This window comes from Penicillium concentricum (genome assembly GCF_028827145.1).
Source record: "Penicillium concentricum strain IBT 3081 chromosome Unknown utg000004l_segment0_segment0, whole genome shotgun sequence".
NCBI lineage: Eukaryota > Fungi > Ascomycota > Eurotiomycetes > Eurotiales > Aspergillaceae > Penicillium > Penicillium concentricum.
This window is the reverse complement of record NW_026622757.1, coordinates 2379986-2404457: the sequence shown is the minus strand read 5'-3', so window position 1 is coordinate 2404457 and position 24472 is coordinate 2379986. Positions and strand designations below refer to the sequence as shown.

General features: G+C 48.4%; 6 protein-coding genes across 6 annotated transcripts; 4 read left to right on the top strand and 2 right to left on the bottom strand.

Moving 5' to 3' along the window:
* Positions 1 to 1739: 1739 nt before the first annotated feature.
* Positions 1740 to 4590, top strand: N7517_009863 (STE11 family mitogen-activated protein kinase kinase kinase; the record flags this gene model as incomplete). Its single annotated transcript, XM_056727586.1, has 4 exons — positions 1740 to 1921; positions 1977 to 2050; positions 2109 to 2260; positions 2320 to 4590. 4 exons carry the CDS (start codon positions 1740 to 1742, stop codon positions 4588 to 4590), a joined length of 2679 nt encoding a protein of 892 aa, XP_056576158.1.
* A 354-nt stretch (positions 4591 to 4944) lies between these two features.
* On the bottom strand, positions 4945 to 6176 carry N7517_009862 (mitochondrial 54S ribosomal protein uL5m; the record flags this gene model as incomplete). Its single annotated transcript, XM_056727585.1, has 3 exons — positions 4945 to 5077; positions 5137 to 5832; positions 5926 to 6176. 3 exons carry the CDS (start codon positions 6174 to 6176, stop codon positions 4954 to 4956), a joined length of 1071 nt encoding a protein of 356 aa, XP_056576157.1. The 3' UTR covers positions 4945 to 4953.
* Positions 6177 to 7474: 1298 nt separating this feature from the next.
* On the top strand, positions 7475 to 10053 carry N7517_009861 (ubiquitin C-terminal hydrolase family protein; the record flags this gene model as incomplete). Its single annotated transcript, XM_056727584.1, has 5 exons — positions 7475 to 7546; positions 7623 to 7709; positions 7770 to 8138; positions 8203 to 8893; positions 8951 to 10053. The coding sequence occupies 5 exons, from the start codon at positions 7475 to 7477 to the stop codon at positions 10051 to 10053; spliced, it is 2322 nt and encodes a 773-aa protein (XP_056576156.1).
* Positions 10054 to 10404: 351 nt separating this feature from the next.
* Positions 10405 to 13414, top strand: N7517_009860 (vacuolar protein sorting protein DigA; the record flags this gene model as incomplete). Its single annotated transcript, XM_056727583.1, is given in 4 exon segments — positions 10405 to 10621; positions 10692 to 12653; positions 12671 to 13271; positions 13330 to 13414. 4 exon segments carry the CDS (start codon positions 10405 to 10407, stop codon positions 13412 to 13414), a joined length of 2865 nt encoding a protein of 954 aa, XP_056576155.1.
* A 387-nt stretch (positions 13415 to 13801) lies between these two features.
* Positions 13802 to 16348, bottom strand: N7517_009859 (uncharacterized protein; the record flags this gene model as incomplete). The annotated part of the gene is made up of 7 exons (XM_056727582.1): positions 13802 to 13991; positions 14068 to 14527; positions 14594 to 14889; positions 14942 to 15028; positions 15088 to 15939; positions 15992 to 16104; positions 16184 to 16348. The coding sequence occupies 7 exons, from the start codon at positions 16346 to 16348 to the stop codon at positions 13802 to 13804; spliced, it is 2163 nt and encodes a 720-aa protein (XP_056576154.1).
* Positions 16349 to 21762: 5414 nt separating this feature from the next.
* Positions 21763 to 23688, top strand: N7517_009858 (putative serine/threonine protein kinase; the record flags this gene model as incomplete). The annotated part of the gene is made up of 1 exon (XM_056727581.1): positions 21763 to 23688. One exon carries the CDS (start codon positions 21763 to 21765, stop codon positions 23686 to 23688), a length of 1926 nt encoding a protein of 641 aa, XP_056576153.1.
* Positions 23689 to 24472: the final 784 nt, after the last annotated feature.

Genomic DNA, 24472 nt, shown 5'->3' with positions numbered 1-24472 from the left:
TACAAAGTACATATACAAGAACTTCTTTTTATTCTAGTCTAATCACTTCTTTTAGAAATGTGTTGGAGATGAGCCTGCTTACTGCTGATGCCCAGGCCGGGTATGCATGCGCTCGGGTCTCCACTGGTGCGGAGAGCGTTATGCGATTGCAAATTGTCCGGTATAGATAGGGTCGGCTGAAAAAAAAAAAGTACATACAACATATGATGCATTGATGGGATAGGTATTATGTCCATGACAACCTAGGACTTTAGGTAAAGGTTATAGGGCTCCCATCTAAATCCCCTAGTGCTTGATCCGTAGAGAAAATCCGCAGATACTTCATAAGGCTTTTGTTTCCTGCTCTTTCAGGCATAGGGTAATAGATAAGTAAAGGACAAAAGAAATATGCAGTGGTTCATAAGAAGATGGTGGTGCTTAGTGTTTTATAGCAGATAGTACATATAAAGTAGATGGAACAGATATATATATATACTCCCTGTGCTATCTCAGTTTCTACTCCAAAGAGATAAAATCGCTCCTTAATTGAGTTTAATAGATCTCCACTAGCGAATATTTACATACTAAATTGGTCTAAGACCTATACTTGGTGTAGTTTGACCCCATAGAGCGCATGTTTCACTAGTGGGGGCTGGTACCACTTTTCCGCTTTAGTGCCTTATCGCCGCTATTGGGCTTAAATGGGACTCAAAAAGTGAATTGTGGAACTGGTCTAAGAAATAGCCAATCTGAAAGGTAAGTTGATATCTCTATCTGAAACATTCTCTGAGCCAGGAACTATAGCCGAAAAGGATGCTAGCTTCAGCCCTTTATAGTACCAAAGATTGAGATGCAAAGCCTAGAAGCTAGATGACTATATTGTAGGTGGATATCGGCCAAAATAACTGGATCGTCGATCTATATTGTCCGGCAAGGGGGAGCTATAATATACACCTCACAATATCAGTCGCTGAGCACAGACGTTGTACGTTCCTTCCGCGGACTTTAAAAGAGAAGGTGCTGGGATACGGTAACCAGACCTAATCATATATATGGTTAAATGGGATGATAAGCAGAGATATTATTCAAGTGCTACGGAGTACTTACAACATACAAGCGCAAGTCATAAAACCTATAGGGAAGCCCATACTAGAATTTTTAGAATGTGTATTTTTTTTTTTTAGATGAAACGAGGATGAGACAGCTCAGAGATAGAAACGCGAGGAAATAGCCTTACCCCCCTTGATATGGTGGCCCGGGCCTCTACGGGCTCCAGCTATGTACCTTAGTCAGAGAATCCCGTTTATCCATGGATGTTCCATGGGTTCAGTTTCATATCTCAAACTCCAACTGGAACTTCATCTCTTGGACTTTTCCCTATTTTTGTGTCTTCTCATTTTCAAGTGGGGAGTTTGTCGACATAAGTGGCCCCCGATCTCCCCCCCCAAAAAAAAAGCTCAGACGGAAAGTTGCATTGAGGTCCCTCATTTCGATTTCGCCCGCTCTGGAACCATTGTTTTTAATCTGGTAAGTGTCTTCCAATATTGTGGTTGTCTCTGGTGTCTCTACCCCTCACCAACTCCCCGGAGAAACTGGAACATGCGGCTGACTGGATATCAGAGAACCGGGATTATGTGGTGACCGACGCATCTTTCTTCGGATTCAACTCGACGCGAGGCACCCCCAAAAGCCTGGAAGCACGCTATATCAATCGCAAATCAGCACGTGAACCCGAGTTATTCGCTTAACGTGATTTAGCCATGTTGGCTCCTAAGCAGTATTCTGCACCTACGAGTGTCTCTGCATCCCAACAACCGACCGCATATCATACCAATTCATCCCAAAGACCCGCGACGGCTACAAGAGCGCATGATGGGATGGGCTTTGCCAGCCCAACAAAGTCAGAGCTTTCGGAGGGGCAAGATGAGCTTGCATCAGTCCGGTAAGGCTTCTTGAGAAATGACCCGAGACTCTGCAGTGGTTCTGACTATCGACAGGGCCTGGGATGAGAGACGAGTGGTCGCCTGGCTTCACAGCATCAAATGCGGGCAATATGAGTCGATATTTAGAGGTACGCATACGCACGGCCGTTTCGACTTTGCACCTAGGATATCACTAATGATGTACAGCCAACAATTTCAATGGGGACAATCTACTCGAATGCGACCAAAAGATTCTACAAGAAATGGGCATCAAAAAGGTGGGCGACCGAGTGCGCATCTTCGTCGCCATCAAGCAACTCAGAAATAAATCCGGGACAACCTCACGACAGAAAAACATGGTGAGTTGTGTGACATTACATCGGTCCTCTCATCTACTTGATGCTGATCTTCGATACAGAATACCTTAGCTGCGCTCGAAGCCACGGCACTTTCAAATTCCTCCCGCTATACTCATTCCCGCCTCCCATACCGACGCACATCTCAGCTGGCTGATGATGGTTATCTGAATAACAAATCTCTCTCTCAACCTGCGTCGCCGCCCGCCGGTGACTCCGAAAGAGGCCTATGGCGCAAGGACTACCTTAATCATCCATCTTCAGGTGGCTCAAGTTCTGGCCGAAATCCCGGTACTCCGAACGAAGGTCGCCCAAGTTCCCATCCTCGAAATCCTAGTCTTGACGGTCTCACGATGGGCCCCCTCCCGACAAACTCCCCTGTCATCCGTGTTATCCACACCGGTGGACAAACTAAGGTCTTGGATATTCGGAGCTGCAGAACGCCGGATGAAGTTATCTTGTGTGTGTTGAAGAAACTACAGCTTCCTGAACACCAATACAGGAATTATTGTTTCTATGTTTTGGACGGATTGGATCCAGAGCTGTCAAATTGCCGGAAACTCACCGAATCGGAGCTTATGGAGATCTGCGATGGTTATAACAAGTCCGAGCGAGGTCGCTTGATTCTACGGAAGATACATGCTGGGGAGCCTGATGAAGACGAGCTTCGTCGTGCGTCTCAGCTTGCTTATGATGAAAGCCAGGCAACCCACCAGCAGGCTCTGAATAATTCCAACCAGCGCCAGAAACACAAGATCCAGCAACTTACTGGCGAATCTTGGCATAATATTAAGCAGCCGCTTTCTCCGCTAGGTCCTCGACATCGCCCATCCACGTCCAGTGTTGACGAACCGCAAGGACCGAACAATGAACGCAATCCTGTGGCTAAACTCCGCTCGTTCTTCGGACAGAGACCTCCAAGTGAGATGATTATTCACGAACTACAATCATTCTTCCCCAGTCATGACCGAGAAAACATCGAGAAGACCATGCGCAGATCTCAACGTTTGAGTCGTGCCGCAAGTCGTATGAGTGTCGTGAGCAACTACAGCGTTGCATCAAGTATGAAAGATGCCCCTCCTCTTCCTCCATTGCCCCAATTACCTCCAATCCCCAGCATTGCCGATGCATGGCTCCATGGCCCTGGAGTGGCACAGGCAGTACGAGCCCCGCGACCCATCTCAGTTTCCAAGTTCAACCTACCTCAAACCTCATATCGGGATTCTATTGCATCTAGTTCCCTCCAGCCACTTCAGGAAGAGTCACCCACTGAGCCCAACCGAAAGTCATATGTCTCCTTTGAGAGTGGCTCTGACGAACCAAATCTCTCACGCCAGTCGCACCAGAGCTTTGAGAGTCTCAGTGTCGCGGCCACAGATGGTGGTTCCTTCAACGATCGGATGAGCATGATTGTAGCCGAGGATGGCGAAGAAGAGGATGATGGCCTTGTGGACTTCCTGGCTGGAAATAACTTTGCACCAAAGAACTGGATGAAGGGATCTCTGATCGGCGAGGGTTCTTTCGGAAGCGTTTACCTGGCTCTTCATGCTATTACTGGAGAGCTTATGGCTGTCAAGCAGGTTGAAATCCCATCTGCCACCAAGGGCACTGAGTTCGACCAGCGGAAAAACCTCATGGTCAATGCTCTTAAGCACGAGATCGAGCTGTTGCAAGGCATGTCCCACCCGAACATTGTGCAATATCTTGGCACCGTCGCCGACGACCAGTATCTCAACATTTTCCTGGAGTATGTGCCTGGTGGTTCTATTGCTACAATGCTGAAGCAATACAACACCTTCCAAGAACCCCTTGTCAAGAACTTCGTTCGACAAATCTTGGCCGGTCTGTCATACCTCCACGGCCGGGATATCATCCACCGTGATATCAAGGGTGCCAACATTCTAGTTGACAATAAAGGCGGTGTTAAAATCTCCGATTTCGGTATCTCCAAGCGTGTCGAGGCATCACACCTCCTCGGCGCCCGCGCCAGTGGTGGCGCTGGTTCTCACATCCACCGCACATCCCTCCAGGGAAGTGTGTACTGGATGGCACCCGAAGTCGTGCGACAGACCGCGCACACCAAGAAAGCCGATATCTGGAGTTTGGGCTGTCTCGTCGTCGAGATGTTCATTGGTGCCCACCCCTTCCCGGACTGCAGCCAGCTGCAAGCCATTTTCGCTATCGGCAGCAACAAGGCCCGCCCCCCTGCTCCAGACCATGTGAGCCAGGAGGCTGTGGATTTCCTCGATATGACTTTCCACCTGGAGTACGAGCAGCGGCCTAGTGCTGATGAATTGCTTCAGTGCGAGTTCCTGGCTGCACCCATCGCATAATTAGTGGTGGCCACAGTTTCCTTCCCCTTTATTCTCTCCTGTGTCTCATCGATGCATGTATGTAATATGATTTTACGTATGATGGTGACTGTCCCATCTATTGAACGATTATCTCGGCCATGGGCTTTCTTTCGGTAGTACTTGATGCAACCGAGTAAAGGCTCCTGTTGTCCCTTTCCAATCACCCTGTGCACCGTTTCTCGCTGTAAATGTAGATTGAATTCAAACCAAAGATAGTACACGATTCCGAATAATCACAACGACCATTATGCAGGTCTTCTCTAAAGTTACATGCTGGATATCACAAGACCATCCAAAAGGAGATATAATAAAGACCAAAAGTAGTCACCAGGTAAAATCGATCTAGTTCACAATCTTGCCGTAGAAAGGAATACCCATGGCACTCAGGAGGAGTCGTGCATCCTTGTCGGTTTTGGCGGTAGTGTGAAGAGTGATGTGGCAACCAGGGATCATCTTGGGGGGATACCTATGAAGCAGGGTTAGTATTTGACACAACAATATCACATTGACCACAAGCACACTTACATATCGTAGTTGATCTCAAGCTCCGGGAACAGAGCAACATTCTCCGGCACCAGACCGAAAGTAATGTTACCACTGCTATCACCACTGGACCCCTTGACACCCTCCCAATCCTTGATACGGGGCAAGACGACATCAACCAGCTTACCAAGGAAGTGGTACATGTTCTCACCATACAACTCAGCCTTAACAGCAACCGAGTCGCGGTTCGCCGCAATACCCCAAGGAGCAACGTTAGACTTTGACTTGAAAGTCTCAACGCGAACATTGGAGATAGCCTGGACGGCAATACCAGCGACATGCAACCAAGACGAGTTCCTCTCAGCCGCGGCGTTCTTAACATAACTGTGGATTGTGATGCGCTCGACTTCCGGGATGTTGTTGAACTTGATTGGCTTGCGGAGCAGACGCAGGACGTCGCCGCCACGGGGTCCGCGGAGAACACGGTTCTTGTGGTATGGCGAGCTGTCGTCCCACTCGCGGAGACGGGCAGATTTCGGGGGAGGCTTGAATCCTGGTGGTGTGTGCACGTAGCACAGGGTCATGATGTCGGGGGAGACGGTTGAGTCGAAGGTTTGCTCTGCTCGGGGAGCGGAGAAGGGGCCTGGGACGAACAGCCGGGAGGAGGGGTGGGATGGTGGCGGCGGTTGGTGAGGGTGGAGGGGACCACGGTTGTATTTGGGGGAGCGGAATTGGTATCTGTAACGAAGGGGTCGGGATTAGGTACTGTTCATTGGATGTGTTCGATGTTGTTTTCATGTCTGCAAATGCGCATGACTGGACTGCTCTTACCGGCCTCGGGGAAGCTGGTTCTTGCGAGCAGCTGCTCGTGCAAGAGGGTCGAATGATGCTGCTGCGCTGTTTGGAACAGTCGTTGACAGGGACGAAGCCGATTCCAGCTCGGTCAAGTGGTCCGACAGACGCCTTGCCGGGGCTTCATCAGAGACATTGCGGCGCGATAAAAAGCCTTGAGGGCGAATTGATGGCACTGAGGCCCGGGGCAATGCCCTTGTTAGGTATCTGGATGGCTCTCTGGCAGCCATTCTGTGGGAAATGTAGTGTGATGGATTGGTGATCATCCCGGACCCTTCCCAAAAATTGTTCGCGCAGATAATCCCGGCACGTGACCCACCATATACTAACGCCTTATAAAACAGGCACTAACTAGTTAAATCCACCTAGTTACATACATCCCTGGAGACCTTGGATAGTTAGTTGGTCAATTATTGCTCGGCCCAGGTCTTTTTTCTTGATCAATGGCCTTTTGACTCGCTCTGTAATGGTCAAACTGTCCACTTTTGCTTTTAGGACAGATGCTACCTGTATTTGCGAAGATTTGACCAAATTCCAATCACCAAACATGAGGCTTGTTCCCGAGGTCATTTACCACGCTTACTACTGCAAAAAAAGACATTTGATGGGAGATATTCCTTGGATTCATGAAGTCACTTGCCCATAAAACTTGATCTATCCTCAAAATCGATCTTAGGGGTGGTAGGCAAGCAATCTTTAACCAACTGGAATGGACCGTTTAATAGGAGGAACCTCTGAGGTTTGGCGACATGCATGGTAATGAATTATTCATGCTGATGTAAATATAAGTGGGGTTTAATTATAAGCCGAGAGACAATAATAACTATACTATAAGTGGACGTTACCAGGAGCTTATAGGGCTCTACATAAGATCATAGCCCTAGCCTTTCAAGATGGATATACTATCTTTGCAGATGAAAGAACCTTAAACTCTCTTTTAGGAACACCATCAAGTTTATAGAGACTACGACAACCTAGTTGTAGTGGTTTGAAGAGGAACCACCTATCTGAATCTGACGTCAACCGAACGGCTATGTTATAGATCAAGCCAATCCTATCCTACCTACTGAATGGCTTGTGGGATGAGGTATACGTTGAGTCTCTTGCCATTTCTTGCTCATGGTATACTTCCCATATAAATATTATATTCACTTGAAGTTTTCTAGAAGATCTATACACTTGTCACCGCCCTCTTCAGGCGGTGGGAGGCTGAATATTAGGGCATGACTGTCGCCTAAGGCAGAAAGGACCAAGCTACTGCCTTGTTCCCGCTCTGCCCCGCAGATCACCTGGAGGTTCATCTTCGAATCATTTCCTTGTCTGCTTCTTTTCGACCCGTGTTCATATCAGAAGAACGCTGCTTATGATGCATCTTACGTGCTCTTCCCACAAATCCTGCAGCCTTGACTAAGCTCGGAGCTAGTTTACAAGTCTTCTGATCCCCCGCATGTCTCAAATCTGGGGATTTTTCCTTTCAATCTAGCAAGTCTGCTCTTGGAAGTGTTTTCTACTTCCTTCACCCGCAATAATGAGTGGAATTCATCGGTTTCTGACGCGTCGCGACCGGCACAATAAGTTGAACAAGCAAAGCAAAGAAGAGGTATGCGTGTACAGAACGCTATGATGACACTTCAAAATACAAGATCTTACATTGACTAATGCTTTGTGCTTCTTAGGCTTCTAATATACTTTCGCGTCCTCTGTTCCATGGACTTTTTAAGTCAGAGACGACACTGGAAGATAATCACGATCATGAGAAGAAGGTATGGGCCTAGGCGCATTACGGTCAGCTTGCACCTGTCTAATATTCTAAATCCATATAGGTCAAAGCCCTCGCTCAGCGCCTTAAACAACTTGGAATCGTTGCGATAGAGGAAGAGCATATGAATTATGCATTACAAGCCACGGAAGGCGACGCAGAGAAGGCATTCAGCCTTCTGCTTCTGCTAGAAGACTCTATCGAAGGAATCATCAGGAATTACACGCCCAATACGAAACTCCTAGGCGCAGAGAATCGTCAAGGGGTCACATGCTATTTGGACGCATTGTTATTTGCTATGTTTGCCCGTCTCGATTGCTTTGAGGCCATCCTATACAAATCCTTTAATGATGAGCCTCGTCGAAAGCTTGCAATCCTTCTGAGACTATGGGTGAATCTGTTGCGATCAGGGAAGCTCATCAAAGCAGATATGGTTAGTTATAACACTTGTGGTTGTCCTATTCTTTTTCACATTGGTATTAACTAGATGGCTTCAGACAAAACACCTACAGGAGTCCCTAGCAGAATGTGGCTGGGAAGACGCGGCCAAACTTCAGCAACAGGATGCTTCAGAGGCATTCACTTTCATTACTGAAAAGCTAGAACTGCCACTTCTGACTTTGAAGATGGACATCTATCATACTGGAAAGGAGGATGAAAGTGATGACCATAAGTTCATCAATGAGAGGCTTCTCGAAGTTGCCATACCTCCCGAGCCAACTGACGGACAGTCACTTACACTGGAAGACTGTCTGGAAGCCTACTTCAACAACATGATTGAAGTTAAACGTCACATGGCACGACGCAACACCGCTAGTTCAATCAGATCGATGGATTCACTCTCCATATCCAAGGGGTGCACCTCACATGTTGAAACGGTGGAGATTGAGACCACGCCAAGTATGTCTCCCGCTCAAACAAATACGCCGCGTGTCGAAAAAACAAACCCCTGGTCATCGTTCAGCGAGTTTACCGAATCCCTTGAGGCATCTCGGGCACCTGGTCGGCGTGCTAGTATTGTTCGAGAGCGATTCTTTCCGGATTCAGGTGAGGATACAAACACCGGAGATTCGAAAACGGAGAAAGATACCAGTGCAGATCAAGATGCCAGTGGAGATACGCAACCGCGAAGGGGTTCATACAAGAAAGAAGTAATGATGCCTGCGTGGCAGTTTTTCAGCTTGATACGTATGTCATCTCCTTTTGTCCTGTTGACTTTTGCGTGAACTGACTGATCCTGCTTAGCGTGGTATACCGACAATACACCAACAAATGACGCGCAAGTTGCAGCACACTTTTCCTCAAAGCGGCCGATTCTTGGGATGTGTCTGAAACGTTATTCATTGTTGCCAGACGGGAAGGCAGTCAGACTCAATACACACATTGATATACCAACCGAGATCGGTCTACCTCACTTCATCCAGGACGACAACTTGGATGCGAATGCTCCTATATATGGGAGCTTTAAACTCTCTTTACAGGCTCTGGTTTGCCACAGGGGCAACTCGGTTGACTCGGGGCATTACATTTCCATTGTCCGGGGCACTACTTCCCCCAATTGTGGTACACCTGCCACCACTGGCCCGGAAGCCTCGGGGACATCAAAACACTGGATGCGGTTTGATGATCTCGCAGCAGAACGGGTGACATTGGTTGACATTGATGACGCATTGAAGACTGAATCCCCGTATCTCCTGTTCTACCAAATTCTTCCGATCGGCGAAGATCCATCTGCGCTCAACATTCCAAATGCACCCTCATCGCGGGCCTCAGACGGAAGTACACTAGCCGATCAAGCAGATTTCAGCGCCGAGGACTTTACTGCTGACCGGCCAAGTGTTGAGGTCACGGGGCCATGCGAGACTGATGCGCCAACATTAGCCAGTATCGCAAGGCGATCCAGCATAGCATTCTCAGAAACCAGTAATCCAGCTGGTCTTCAGCCGCGCTCTGTTCCATCATCATCGCCTAGGTTGGCATCGATGGAAGAAATAAGCATAAAGGGGACCTCGTTCTCGCGCCGTGGGTCTCGATCGGCCAGGAGTACTCCCGGAAGCCGTGCCGGCAGCCAAACAGGCGAAAATCGAATCAGTGCCACTTTTTCACGCTTTGCTGAACGGCTTAGTCGGGATAAAATTAGCCATGACTTTACTGAAGGTAAAGAAGATGAGTCTGCATTGGAGATTGATGATACTGTGGACGATATGAAACTCGGGCCAGCTGCCCTTGAGAACAAGGAGAAGCGTGGAAGAGGCCGAACGAAGGATCGCGAGAGACAAAAAGGGAAGGCAAAGGAGAAGTCCAAGGAGAAGGGTAAGAAATTGGATCGGGAATGTGTAGTGATGTGAGCCAGGCCGGTGATGCCAGGATTTCCTTTTTTTTAGATACCCAGTCCAGCTATTGCATGTTTCACAGACGATGATACCCATGTTGCATGAGCGGTGACTTTGGTCTTTGTGATATTTAGGTTGAAATCAATTACCTACAAATACTTGTGTTTTGTGTTATAGATGTGTTCAGCCATGTACTTTGTAGTTCTGATTTGGTGATCCATAATCTTGGCCTCAGGTGTCAAGGAGGGCCTCCGCATTCCTTCAACCTCAAGAGCCCATTCCGTCCTACATCAACTCGCAAAACCTTCGACTTGCCTAAACTCTTGTATGAGCGACATGACATAGCGCCCCTACAGCTAGCGCACCATGGCGCTGGACAGATCCAGCAGTTATGTTGCTCCGAGCAACTTAATGGAGCCACCGAGCTCTTCCCTCCCCATGTTCGACGTTGAACGAGTGCAGTTGGCCTTCTCTGTCGCTGCGGACTTCGTTGCAGCGCAAGTCGCGAACAATGTGCTTGTGCTAGCATTATCAACTAATCGCATTCTCCGAATCGATCTTGATTCCCCTGAAGATGTCGAAGGTAGGCCTCCGAACGTTCCCCGCAGCAAATGCCAGCCACAAGTTGATCTAACCGTACCCACGAACAACAGACATCGATCTCCCCAAGAAATCCTCGGAAGTTGGAGTGATTCGGCGCATGTTCCTCGACCCGTCGGCATCTCATTTGATTATCACCACGACCCTCGGCGAAAACTACTATCTCCATGCCCAGTCACCGTCGCGACAACCGAAACCCTTAACTCGATTGAAAGGCGTATCAATCGAAAGTGTTGCTTGGAATCCCTCTTTACCCACCGCCTCTACTCGCGAAATCCTCATTGGTGCCACCGATGGCAACGTCTACGAGACTTATATTGAACCCTCCAGCTACCGGCAGGAGAAGTATACCACCCCGGTCTACCAGGTGCCAGGCGCCTCTCCGGTGGTCGGAATCTCGGCGGAATCGGTGTTTTCTAAGCCTGATCAAAGAAGGGTGCTTGTTGCAACCTATGGGAAGCTACTGCATTTCATTGGCCGGACAGGAGTCTCAAGGCATGGGAGGGAAAGCGGCGTGTATTCGGAGCTTTTCCAGCGCGAGATGCCAGTGACTCACGAGGTTCCAAATTCGTCTAGCTCTGCGCCCTCTTCGCTGGTAATTTCGCCCACAATTGCAGAGAGCTATCAGGCCGAGGGGTATACCGAAAAGCATTTTGCGTGGCTCAGTTCCGAGGGGATATACCATGGCCAACTCGCATCGGACTCTCCATTCAAGACCGCAAATATGCTTGCACGCTCGATGTTTCCAGCTTCCGAATCGCCGCGAGGAGGGCGGAAATTGATACAAGACCCGATTTCTGCCATGACTCTGTCACAGTGGCATGTCTTAGCACTTGTTGGGGGCAGAGTGGTCGCAGTCAATCGTCTCAGCCAGGAAATTGTCCACGATCAACCCGTGTTGGAAGCTGGGCAGAGCGCGCTGGGCCTCTTGACTGATCTCACCAAAAACACATATTGGCTCTTCACCAGCCAGGCCATTTTTGAAGTTGTAGCAGGTGATGAGGATAGAGATGTCTGGAAAATCTTTTTGAAAGAGCAAAAGTTCGATGAGGCTCTTCAGTATGCCCGAGGTGCTGCCCAGCGAGATGCTGTTATGACTGCTTCGGGTGATTTCCTGGCAGGCAAGGGTAACTTCCTCGAGGCCGCCAAAGTATGGGGCAAGAGCAGCAAAGGGTTCGAGGAGGTTTGCCTTACTATGATTGACCATAAAGAGCATGATGCTTTGCGGAACTACCTCCTCTCCCAGCTGGCGACATACAAGAAGGCCTCGCTTATGCAAAGAATAATGGTCGCGAGCTGGCTTGTGGAACTGTTCATGTCAAAGTTGAATTCTCTCGATGACAATATCGCCACCAAGGCTGAATTGGCAGAAGGCACAAGCACTGGAGAAATCAAGGATCAGCTTGGCAGCATTCGAGCTGATTTCCAAGAGTTTGTGAACAGCCACAAAGCAGACTTGGACAAGAAAACAGTATACGATATTATCAGCAGCCACGGGCGGGAGGAAGAATTGTTGTTCTTCGCAACCGCTACGAACGATTACAACTATGTTCTATCGTACTGGATTCAGCGTGAGAAATGGCTGGAAGCCTTGAAGGTTTTGCAGCGCCAAAGCGAAGCCGATGTGTTCTACAAATATAGCAGTGTATTGATGACACACAAGCCGACAGACCTGGTTGATATTCTGATGCGACAGACGAACCTTGATCCCGAAAGACTGATTCCCGCCTTGTTGAATTACAACAAATCTGCCAGCGTCTCCTCCCTCAACCAGAACCAAGCCGTCCGATATCTGAACTTCATCATTGTCAACCACCCAAATCCATCTGCAGCAGTCCACAACACCCTTATCTCAATACATGCCTCCAGTCCTTCATCATCTGAGGCTGGACTGCTTACTTATCTCCAATCGCAACCAGCATCCCCCCTCCATACGATGCAGACTTCGCACTTCGCCTGTGCATTCAAAATCAACGAATCCAGTCATGCATTCACATTTACAGCACAATGGGACAGTATCTACAGGCTGTAGAGCTAGCCCTAGAGCACAATGATATAGAACTCGCCGCAATCGTCGCAGACCGCCCGGAGGGCAACGACAAACTCCGCAAAAAGCTATGGCTCCTCGTCGCTGAGAAAAAGATCCGCCAACCCGGCACGGGCATCAAAGACGCTATTGAATTCCTGCGCCGCTGCGAGCTTCTTCGCATCGAGGACTTGATCCCATTCTTCCCCGATTTCGTCGTCATCGACGACTTCAAGGATGAGATTTGTACTGCTTTGGAAGACTACTCGCGCCACATCGACTCGCTCCGCCAGGAAATGGACAACTCAGCCCTGACAGCCCGCCAGATCCGCGGTGAAATTTCCGGTCTCGATACTCGCTACGCCATTGTTGAGCCAGGTGAGAGATGCTGGATCTGCTCGCTACCCGTTCTCAGCCGTCAGTTCTTCGTCTTCCCCTGCCAGCATGCTTTCCACAGTGACTGCCTGGGTAGGGAGGTCTTGGAGGGCGCTGGTGGCAAGAAGAAGTATATTCGCGATCTGCAGGCGCAGCTCAGCAGTGGCGATATCTCTGCCTCGCGGCGTGAGGAGATTGTGAAGGAATTGGATGGACTAGTCGCTGAAGCTTGGTATGTATTTCCTATTAGCTTGTCAGTAGTACATCTCACTAACCATATTTCCTCGCAGTATCCTCTGCGGTGACCATGCCATCAAACAAATTGACAAACCTTTCATTGCAAGCTCGGAAGCGGCCGAGGATTGGGCTCTCTGATATTCATCTCCCAATCAATATTGTGTTCACCGTGGCATGAGGCGCCATCGAATATCTTCCTCGTGTGGTGCTCAGCCAACATTCCTGCAGAGACCTTTTCGTTTTTTTGCTTTTGATTCTTCGCAATACCCTTCCTTGTCTTAAGCAGGTGCTACACGATAAATGAGGCCTAGTCCTCGTATATAGACATGGCTACACTGAATGTGATTCGGATCCAAATATTAAATTTTATACACACTTGAAAGAGATATAACACGAATACAGCAAGTACACTGCATGCGCAAATAAACAAATTCCCAGGAAGGTAATTAAAAAGAAAGATAGGGATGAACAAGTATATCTCACAACCCTAGGTAGAATATGCCTACCCGATAAAGTGCCAAATACCTAGTTATCAGGCCATAGATTCCGCAGCAGATCTAAATCCTGCGCAATAGCCGGACTATGCACTGCACAGTCCTCCAAAAACCCAATCATCTCCTCATTCCAGCGTTCCCAACCATCCGGCAGTGTCTCGCGGACACGAGCACTCGGCGAATGGGCTATGCAATAGAAAAGCAAGATTTGGCCAAAGAATCTAGAGCGAAAGTCAGTTAAACCCGTTTAAACATATATATTGAAATTCAAAGGGAGATGTAGAAATGGCAACTCACTGCGAACAAAAAGCAAACTTGATCGGAATACAGCTCTTCATTTTCCGGAAGATGCCCTGGGTGATCGGCCAGTCCATTGCATTCTGGAGACCGCTTCGCACTTGCACAAAGTCTTCGTCTGTTAGGAGATGCGGGATTCGGAGGGCTTTGTATATATACGGGCGGCCGATGTGGAAGCGCGCGATCATGTGTCGGCCTTTAAGCATGGCGTCTGCTACTGCTATTGCCGGGGAGAGGGGTTTGTTCGGATCTGTGTGTCTTGGTCTTGGGGAGGAGAGGTGGGCCGGAGATGCTACTGAGGCGGACGGGGATGGGTGGATTGATGGCGTTGCTGGGGTTGGGTGGGAGGAGTATGGGGCGTTGTTGAATTGGATTGCTGTCGGGAGGTTGGTGCGCCATTGTTCTAGTTGGTGGTGTAGTTCTGTGTTTATTGCCGGGAGGGGGAAGGTTCCTGAGTCGGCTAGATAGAGGATGGGTGTTAGATGGATTTTGGCTTTTGTTTTGGTTGTCTGGCAGGATAACTCACAGTAGAAGTAGAGGGAATGGCGGATCCGGGTGAGGATGATGCGGTGGGCTACCTGGGCCAGGAAGTGATATTGGAAGTATGAGTCGTCGACTACGCTTGATGAGTTGAAACGGTTTGAGCCGTAGCCTGTTGTTTCGAAGCCGATGAATTTGGGAATTGGGACTTGTTCTTCGAGACGAGAGAGGCCGCTTGATGGGAGATGCAGCTCTTGTACGAGAATGGTCTCGTTCATTAGACAATTCCAATATACGCGGGATTTCATATCGCCTTCCCACTCATCGAAATTCACATTAAGGCTGTGTATGAGTCAGTATCATCCTTGGTATTTAGATGTATAGCAGGACTCACTTCGTCAACATTGATAGACAGCAGGTAGCAGCGCGAGAAATCATTGTCCAAGAATCCATCGGACGAGGAATCTGGCTATAATATACACTATAGGAGATGAGTATCAATCTGCGTATAGAAGTAAGTGTGGGGGGATGGATACGTACGAGGAAAGAAGGTAGAATTGACAACTTTGGATATCGTTGTCGCACATCAAGAAGCCGATACGTCGCCGAGCCTCGTTGAAAAATCGCAGTCCAGGCTGCTCTTCGTAGACCACGTTCATCCATTCTGGGGGTTCAAATCGATAACCCTGAGTACCTGGCAAAGGGTAGTTCCCTTCTTGGTAGGCGTGAACAGCGAGACAGCCCAATGCTAGCACGTTAAGCACCAGACAGCTCTCTAAATTATATCCAAAGCCACTTTCGATGGCTGAGCCAAGAGTGAAGGAAAAGAAGAACCCCTTGTCCATGATCGGCGTGGAGGGGTTAAAAACACTGAAGAACGCATCCGCCAGACCCCTGATCATTGCCAGCGGGAGTACTTCTAGCCAGTGATCTCCCGCTTGTAATGGATAGGAACTGATAAACATCGGCAGCGTAGGCCGTGCTGATTCCAGTTCAATGACATAGTTTTTCCCGAGCATTTCATATGCGGCGAGTAACTGCTTCGGGAGGATCTGTCTTGCTCCAGGCCACACGATGACACCATGCTGACTGAAAGAGATAGAGATCCGGCCCGCAGGATCTGATTTTGATTGATTCTCTTCAAATTCGAAGTCATCACCGTTCCCAGCTGCCGCAGGTGTGAAGTTATCCCCGATGGTAGGCAGCATTGATAGGCGCTGATTGGCATCGTCGACAAAGGCAGGCGATAGCTGCGTCTGCGGTTCATGAGCAGGGGCACGGATCTGGCTCCGAAGAGATTGTAGATCACTCAAAATAGACGTTGGTATGTTTTCCAATTTTGTCTCTAGTCGATGGAGAGTGCTCATGATCATCGTGAGAGATTGATCGCGTCTGCAATCGCATAAGCAATTGAAATAAAAAAAACTACCCAGGGTGAACTTACTTTGAAGATTTACGCTCATTATAAACACATTCTAGGCCAAGGGACTTACATAGTCCACATCTCGGCCGCGATTCGTCGCATCTCGTCTTCTTCAAGCGACAGGTCTCACACGCCTGTTACTAGGGGTTAGCGGCCTCCGGGCGAGTTGGTCGCGTCACAGAATTGAATAAGCGAGGCAACATGAGCACTTACAACAGTAGCAATGAAGTTCCTAGGCTTTTTGGAGGGTCCGGATGATTGACCGTGCTCTTCCTCGCCAGGAGAGAGTAGGTCGTGAATAGGCAGCAGGCCATTGCTATCGGGCTCGGGCGACATATTTGCGCCTGCCCTGGACTCCTCGAGCGACCGCTTGCTCATTTTGCATCATCGAGAATGGAATCTTCTCTCGCGTCATCCTGGGGGTTTGATAGTCGGTCTTTTTTTTTATCGCGGAACGCTGGGAGGTTTCGGCCAATCAGAGGCCATCCTGCTATGAATCATTCCGTCGCGACTTCAATGGGTGAAATAAATCATTCTACGGTGTATATGTTAAGATGTATAAAATCTTTTGATCTATATGTTTTGGTAGTTCATGGATTTTAACAAATTGAAGTGATGGGTTTGTTATCCACCCAATATATATATTGTACAATGGAGATCCTCCGAGTACCAAGTACACATAAAACGACCAAGGGTCTTTTCGGAATTTATTAGAAACGAGTAGATAACTATAGAAAATAAAATAATGCAAATGTGCTTCAGGTACGAAATACAGAGTACGAAGGTTGAAAACAGACCTATGTGATCCGCCTACGTGGCCATGTATACCAGATCCACGTCATGTCAATGAGTACCCCGTAGTGAATTCGGCAGTGTACCCTGTCTCCATATCAATGTTTGTCACATTCGCTATCAGACTAGTCCCAACTCCAAATAATCCGTTTGCCGATTCCCAACACAACCATTATTCCAATCACAAACTCGAGTAGGCTGCCATGATCAGATAAACACAGAGTCTAGATGCAAGCGGAGCTCAGTGAGTACCGAACTTCCCATACTGTAAATAGAAGCAAATGACTACTGGGCCCTGAGGTGGTCTCCACCCTATTACTCATTTCTGTTTCAAACGGGTCTCTCCCAACGTCACTCAATTAGTTATTTTTTTTTTATATTACAGTCTGTATTTCTGCGTTAATTTAAGTGTAACAATGATCCACCTTGAGCGGAAAGGGGGATGTCAGGAATGACGTTGACAGGACCCTGTGGAATGTGGCATGGGATTAAGAGATCGAGGATGGTTTGTTGATGACTTTCTATGTATACCATGGTGTCACCCATACTATTGGGATATACCTAGTAAACAACATGACTTAACCGTTATAAGAGTCCACGGGTGGTATGACTATATGTCAACCTTAATATAAGATGATGACTACTTGGAATGCGGACTCCGAACACGGGTAGCATAAAAGACATCGGATAAGCCAATCACTGAACTACAACAACGGGGTTGCTGAGGGATATACTGCACATTGTAGTAGCCTATTCGTCGATATAATCCCCCCCCCCTCACAAGGCGACAGACTCGATATGTAAGGCAAAAAAAAAGGAGGGGAGACATGCTTATGTTGACTCGGCAACGGCTACGAACTTGACATAGCATAAACATACACAGCATGAAAGGTCTTACACATGATGCGTCTGAAGTTTTTTTTTTTTTGAAAAAAGGCCTCAGGCAATGACGACCCTTGCATCGACCTTGAAAATTCTAATCTTTGCTTTCTTTTTCTGCAATGCGGAGTCGTACACGGAGAAAAAGAGACCTACAGGAGGCTGGGATCCCTTTGTACTCCGTATATGGGGCAATGCAAATGCATGTTGATGTCCTGGAAATGTATAGGGAGTACTTCCGTAGTTGCACAAGCCATATGCATTGTGCCGGTTTTAACGTATTCTTGTCTCAACTCACATTGAGCTTATAGTTGAAAACAATTAAACCTGGCTCTAGTTGTGTATATTGTAACAAAGACTATAACATACTTTTGTAGATTTAGATTACTAGTAAGATACGAGGAAAACCAGCTGAGACTGGAATCCGGGGAAGTGGCACCTCATTATCTCACCCCTCTTTTTGACTTGGCATGTTCTCGTATATATTGTACCGGGAGCGATAAGCCACTACATATGTGTCCACTACTTATGTCCATTAGGGCAACTTCCATTATTGAACTTTGATTACAACCTTGGAAGATACATTCACATCCAAAACTCACCCGGATATGATCATGGAATGACGATCGTGCGGGGTATATGATAGTCTATGATAGTCGATGATGATTCGGAACCACCTGGGACATTATTTGTTTACTCTTATCGTTCCTATCGGAGGATACCTCCCATTGCCCATAAGTGGACGTACCCGGAAGTATGCTCCGATAAGGCAAATCGTCCACGGGTCCACGGGTATCTCATCAGATGCCGGATTCGGAAGATAACTCCACTTGGTATATTTATACATCTGACATTATGTGTAGAGTACGTAACCAAGGTAAACACCACGCAAGCGTACCCCCGAAAACAAAGAGACACGTTTCAACCAATATCCAGGGGCTGATAGGGCGGTTGTATAAAACCTATCATTGGGGGTTCTTACACGCTGATCGCTTTTTGATGCACGAGTAACACTAGATGACGAATGCTTGGGAAGGTCTAGTGTAGACTAGGTTTGATATATATGCAGCATATCTTGTATGGAGGTTACTATTGACGTTATACGTTGTACTCGGAGACTGCATGAAAGGGAACGGCAATGATAATCATGGAGCCAACGGCAATGGCTGATGGAGGGGGAGATCAGGACCAGAAACTGAGCCGTGCATCGACGGTCTTTCCGTAGATCCCCTTGCAATGCAGACCAAGTACCTAGGTAGTATCTTGTATACGCTATATTGCGTGCGATGTACGATATGCTAGGTACCATGCACCTAGGGACATTATACCGAAAGGGGGTAGATGTGCTCATATCAGATGTACAACCCAAGAATTCGATTGGGAGGGTTGAAATTTCCGACAAGAATGGGAATTTGAATGGGGTGATAGACGCAAAATGGATGGGACGTCGCGTGATGCATAGTTTGCCGGACGCCGAAGTCGTGCCACATATCCACACTAACTCAACTCCGTCTCGTTTCGAGATGATGTACTTCTGAGCATGCCTTGAATGCAAAATGTACATCGTACCTATCGATCTTGAGACCTGCAAGGTCAAACCTTGCAGACCACAGGAGGCGGTCAAACCTGATGTAAGCCTAGACCACCTGGGCAGCGAGGGACATTCCCTTCACCGCTTAACAGGGCTGCGTGGGTGTCTGAAAGGTGGTTGGGGGTTCATGACAGCTGGGAGCACGCTCCACTCGGAAGTACAACGTGTCTTGTTGGGGATGATTCAACGTCCTTTTACTTGGGCATCCGTAACTGGGTCCGATCCATATCCCTTGATATTGCTTCTGATATAGAAGATAGTCGCCTTTGCATCAACCCCGCATGCTTGGATGATATCGAATCTTGTCTTATCCCGCGCGGCAAAGAACGTTGTAGATAACATGCTAGTCTAGGATGGTCCACACCATGCATGAGTACCTGCGGAAGGGTACCTTCCCATAGGCACAGCGCATAGTACGCATAAAACCTTGGACAGCATAAAGGCCAGTAGGTATCCGGGGTGAACCAATCAGAAGAGATCACGCCATCCCACTCTATCGCGTCATGCAGCCTGTAAATAGTGGCCAGATACTGTATTCTGATTGGTTGGTCTCCCCAGAATTGACTGCGCAATTATACGCATTGGGAATAGCGCGCCACCTTGATCCGCCCTCGGCCGACGAAACTCCAAAACCTCCCCCTGCTGATGTCAACCGTCATTGTGACTGGCCCTCTGAACCAAAATCTGGGAAGTTTGGGAAGTTTGGGAAGTTTGGGAACTCGGGAAGTCTGAAATCTGAAATTTGAAGAAAAGTAGATGATGTGATCGCCCAAACTTCGGATTGAACCGGCCAACAATGGGATTCAACGTTATCATCTTATCGTAGATAAACTGATTTCAACGAAAACCATGGATTGGCAACCTTGGAAATATCACGTAGACATTTGACGCCTTTACCAAGGATAAGGAATGCCTGGAAGGTTCATGAAACTTGGAGAGCCTGGTCGATTGGGCCATTACAATACCTGTATTCATTCCATACGTTACCAGTTTCCCCGGGAGACGGAAACGGGCCAAGGACCTCGGGTGCCAGTCAACTTAGGTGGGCGGTGCAGATCACACGGATGAACAGCCCACGAGGGAAGACCGGTATATTACGGTTTCAGACTGTATGGCCAATCATTTCGCCTCTCCAATTCCCCTCACGGCCTTTACAACACCTCTCTCTCCCTGGCTCCTTCTATCTCTCCCCTTATACCATCTATCTTCTTCTTCTCCTATCATCTCTTTTTTATCGTTCTCCTATATTCCATCTCCCCCGTCCGCCCTTCTACCCTCTCCGATCCTCTCTCTGCCATCACTTATCCGTCACCTTTCTATCACTTCCAACGATTCCAAGGTTGCCAAGATCGCCGTGTCTGCTTGCCATCAACCTCAAGACACTACCAAACCTGGACGGTCTATACTCTTATCTCGACAACATCCAAGCTCAAAGGTCTGATCCTGATTTCTCTTGAGCAAAGAGTATTCCTCTCGCCTTTCCGTCCTAAGCCCCCCTTTTCCTTGGTCTTCTGGGTCCACCCTGAGCTCGGGTGACTCACTTCCATCAACTTGATAAAAGGGTCCAAATCTCGGTCTGTCGGATACCCATTGTGCTATCAATACCTCCAGCCTTCGTCACTTCAATCTACACGAAGGTGTTGCCTGCGTTGCGGGTAACCATACGTTTCCTCGGTTGAACCTTGTTGTGAGAGCACTTCGGGAGTTTCATACCTCAGGGGCAACCTGGCATCGAGTATCTCTACTTTTCCTGCTTGGATTAGAAGGGTGCTCCTACCGGATCCCTCAATTCGCTCTGCCAATTTGCCCGAACAATTCTATCTGGCCTCTCATGACTCACTAATCTCAAACACATTCAACTTGAGTCACAGCCTTCGACCTTGGACCCGGTGTTCATAGGATTCTTTCCTGTTTTTTTTTCTCCTATACATCTTTGACCTTTTCCAATTACGATATTACGCAGCGCTTTACCTCAACTCTCTTCGATTCATCCGGTATCAGGCCGACTTTCAAACACTTGTCCATCTCTTGACACATTCGTGTCGTCCATCTGGGACCCCTTCCCGTTAACCAACGAAAAACGACATACAAATGAGCACATAACGGTCTTTACCCATTTCCTTAGCATCAACAACCCCTGTCCGGGTTCATTCAACTGCGCCACTGCGCCATCATTCTCTCCTCTTTTCATCTGTCTATCAACTTTCACCAGTACATTTTTTTATATGACATTGCGAGCCAAGTCAGGATTCCCTTCGCCTCAATCTCCTGACTACACCCGGCTCTTCTTTTCGCCAATCCCTATTTACCTTGGATCCCGCGCCTGATACTTCTCTTCGTTGTCTTTAATCTTCATTAGCCTGGTTGCTTTTTGCCTATCACACTCCGACGCATTTTGAACACACATAAAGTGTTCTTTTGAGCGGCTCATAGATTTGTTTTCACTTCATCTCTTTGTTGGAGCATCACATTCCGCTCCCCCATTTCATCTCATCTCTGCATTTGTCGTTCTCGGGATCATCAGGCCAACATGTCGATCATGGATTGCTCGAAAGAAGAATTCGTTGAAGGCCAACTTTTGGATGGTCGTTTTCGAACTGTGGCCCCCCTCAATCATGGGTCTTTTGGAATAGTATTCCTTGCCACTGATACTCAAACAGGGCAAGACGTTGCTATCAAACGTCTAGTCAAGGGCCCCTCAACGAGTTCTGACGACGATCGCTTCGAAGAACTCGAGTGTCACCGACGCTTTGGTTTCCATCCGAACCTGGTCAACTTGGTTCATACATTCGACACCGAGACTCATAAATATCTTGTTTTGGAGTACTGTGCCAATGGAGATTTATACGAGGCCATCCGCCTCAACCGTGGTCCACTTGAGACTGAGCACGTTCGCGATTTCATGCTTCAGCTGATTAGTGCCGTCGACTTCATGCATGCCAATGGCTTGTACCACCGTGACATCAAGCCGGAGAATATCTTCCTGACACAGGATGGCTCCATGAAGCTTGGCGACTTTGGTCTTGCTACGCAAGATTCGTGGTGTCACGAGGCCTGTGTTGGCAGCGACCGCTACATGGCCCCCGAGCAATATGATCCGAGCATGACAGGATACTCTCCCGCAAAGGCCGACATCTGGTCCGTGGGTATCTGTCTGTTGAACATTCTGTTTGCTCGGAATCCCTTTGTCACCCCCACCGAGTCCGATGTACTCTTTGCGGATTACGTGCGCGATCGCCAGTCGCTGTTCGACATCTTCCCCAACATGTCTCAGGACACTTATGAGATTCTGACCCATGCCTTGACCATTGATCCCACCAAGAGGTCTTTGTTGGAGGTGCGTGATTGCATCCTCCGCGCCGTCTCTTTCACTACCGACGACGAATCTCTTGATGAGTTCTGCACCGAAGATCGCGAGGTGGTTGCCGCTAGCGCCAACCGCGAACCCCTTCGCACCCCGTCCCTCCAGAGCCCCCATGTCAACCAGGGAGATTCTTTCCCATGGGCCAAGGCGCTCCAGTCGAGCCCTCCCCAGGCTATTCGACAACTCTCTGCCATCCCGGATAACGAAAGCTACACTGAGGATCTGTTCCCGGCTTCCGAAGCTGCGGGATCCTCGTGGTTTTCGTCTCATATGGAAACTCCATCAGTAGCTTCCGTCTTGGACTCTCAGCTAAGTGAATCCTTCGTCTTGCTCAACCTTCGCAAGCGTGAGGTGCCGCGTCTTCCTCGCTCTGATCCGGTTTCCATCACTGGATCACTGCCATCTCATGCAACAAAGCCCCTGCCTTCTTTGTCGATGGTCTTTGGCAACAACAAAGGTGCCGACAAGATCTCAAAGAGCTGGTGCGACATGTGGGACGAAGAGGAGTCTGAGAATGAGGATCTGGCCGTGATGCAACGCCGGGAGCAGAACTCTCGCAGCTGGAGTCAAGAGAGCCAGGGAGCTGCCCTCCCAAAGTTGCGCGAGCCGGACTCCGCTTCTCTCAACCAGGACTCTCAAAGCTCAGATGTGGATCTGAAGATGGAACCTCATGTACTAGGGGATCTTTCTCTGGACGAAGACAGCGACTCGAGTGCGTCGAGCAGCACACCCCGCCCCATGCGGAATTCCCCACCCGAGCCGTCTAGTGCTGATAAGTGGTCGATGCTTGGTGAGGTGCGACGCAAGTACAAACCCGAGGACGAAGCGCGCAAGTACAAGCCTCGCAAGTCGCGTGAGGTGTTTGGTCCCAAGAGCGTTGTTGCGAACAGTCGGCGACACGATTGGGGCCGAGGCACTTCCGGGTACCACCAGACCAAAACCAAGCCCGCATCGCCCATGGACAATCGCCGTCGCCATTTGATTGAACGACAGGATTGGCGCAGCAATGTCTCCCAAAGTTTCCTACCTGACGATGGAAGCGTCGATGACGATCTTGACCTCGTCGGCGGGTGGCATGAGACTCACTTCTAGGGTTCTCGGCATTCCGCATTTCCACTCTACTTTTACCCTATACTCCCCCTCAATGTTGATGTCTGCTTGCATGTTTCGATTCAGTTGGGAAAAAAAAGTTCAAAATTACCCACGATAAATTAATGTTCCGCTTTGTCTTATGTCTCTTTGTTCTCGGATTGAGTGTTTCGTTTGTTTCCGTCCACCCTCAACGGTGCATTGCCACGTGCATTACATCACCCCCCTTCGTCCAAACTGTTTTTTTTATTCTTTCTTTCTGTACAATATCAGACCGAGGGTCACGGACAATGGCGGAGACAACGAATACGAAAAACCACAAAAAGGTTAGAAGGCTGGTTCGGAATGCGCTGATGGATATCTGATTCTGGTGGGAGACCTTCTCATACGAACTACATGGTTGGCGTGGATTATTCCGGGAAAAGGTGGAATGAGTTGCGTGAAGTCGATCTGGCCTAGCAGGATGACTTGAAACGCGGCCGTTTTCTCTCTTCGTGTTGTACTGTAACTAGTTATATGGCACAAAAGGGAAAATTGATTACCATCCGCGAAGAATTGTGCTCTTTGTAAATCAGTAGATTGAATGTTATAGTCAAGGTTAGCTGTTATAGTCTTATCGTCTTGTAGAGCCCTGGAAAGGCGGTCAGAGCCCGTTGATGCCACCGGTCCCTCTTGCCCATCCCCATTCCTTTTGGAGACCGCTATTTGTCGCCAAGCTTGGGTTTGCTTCGCAATATCTCTTAGAAATAATAAAAAAATTCTCGAGTCAACTGCTTTTACTCCCAGC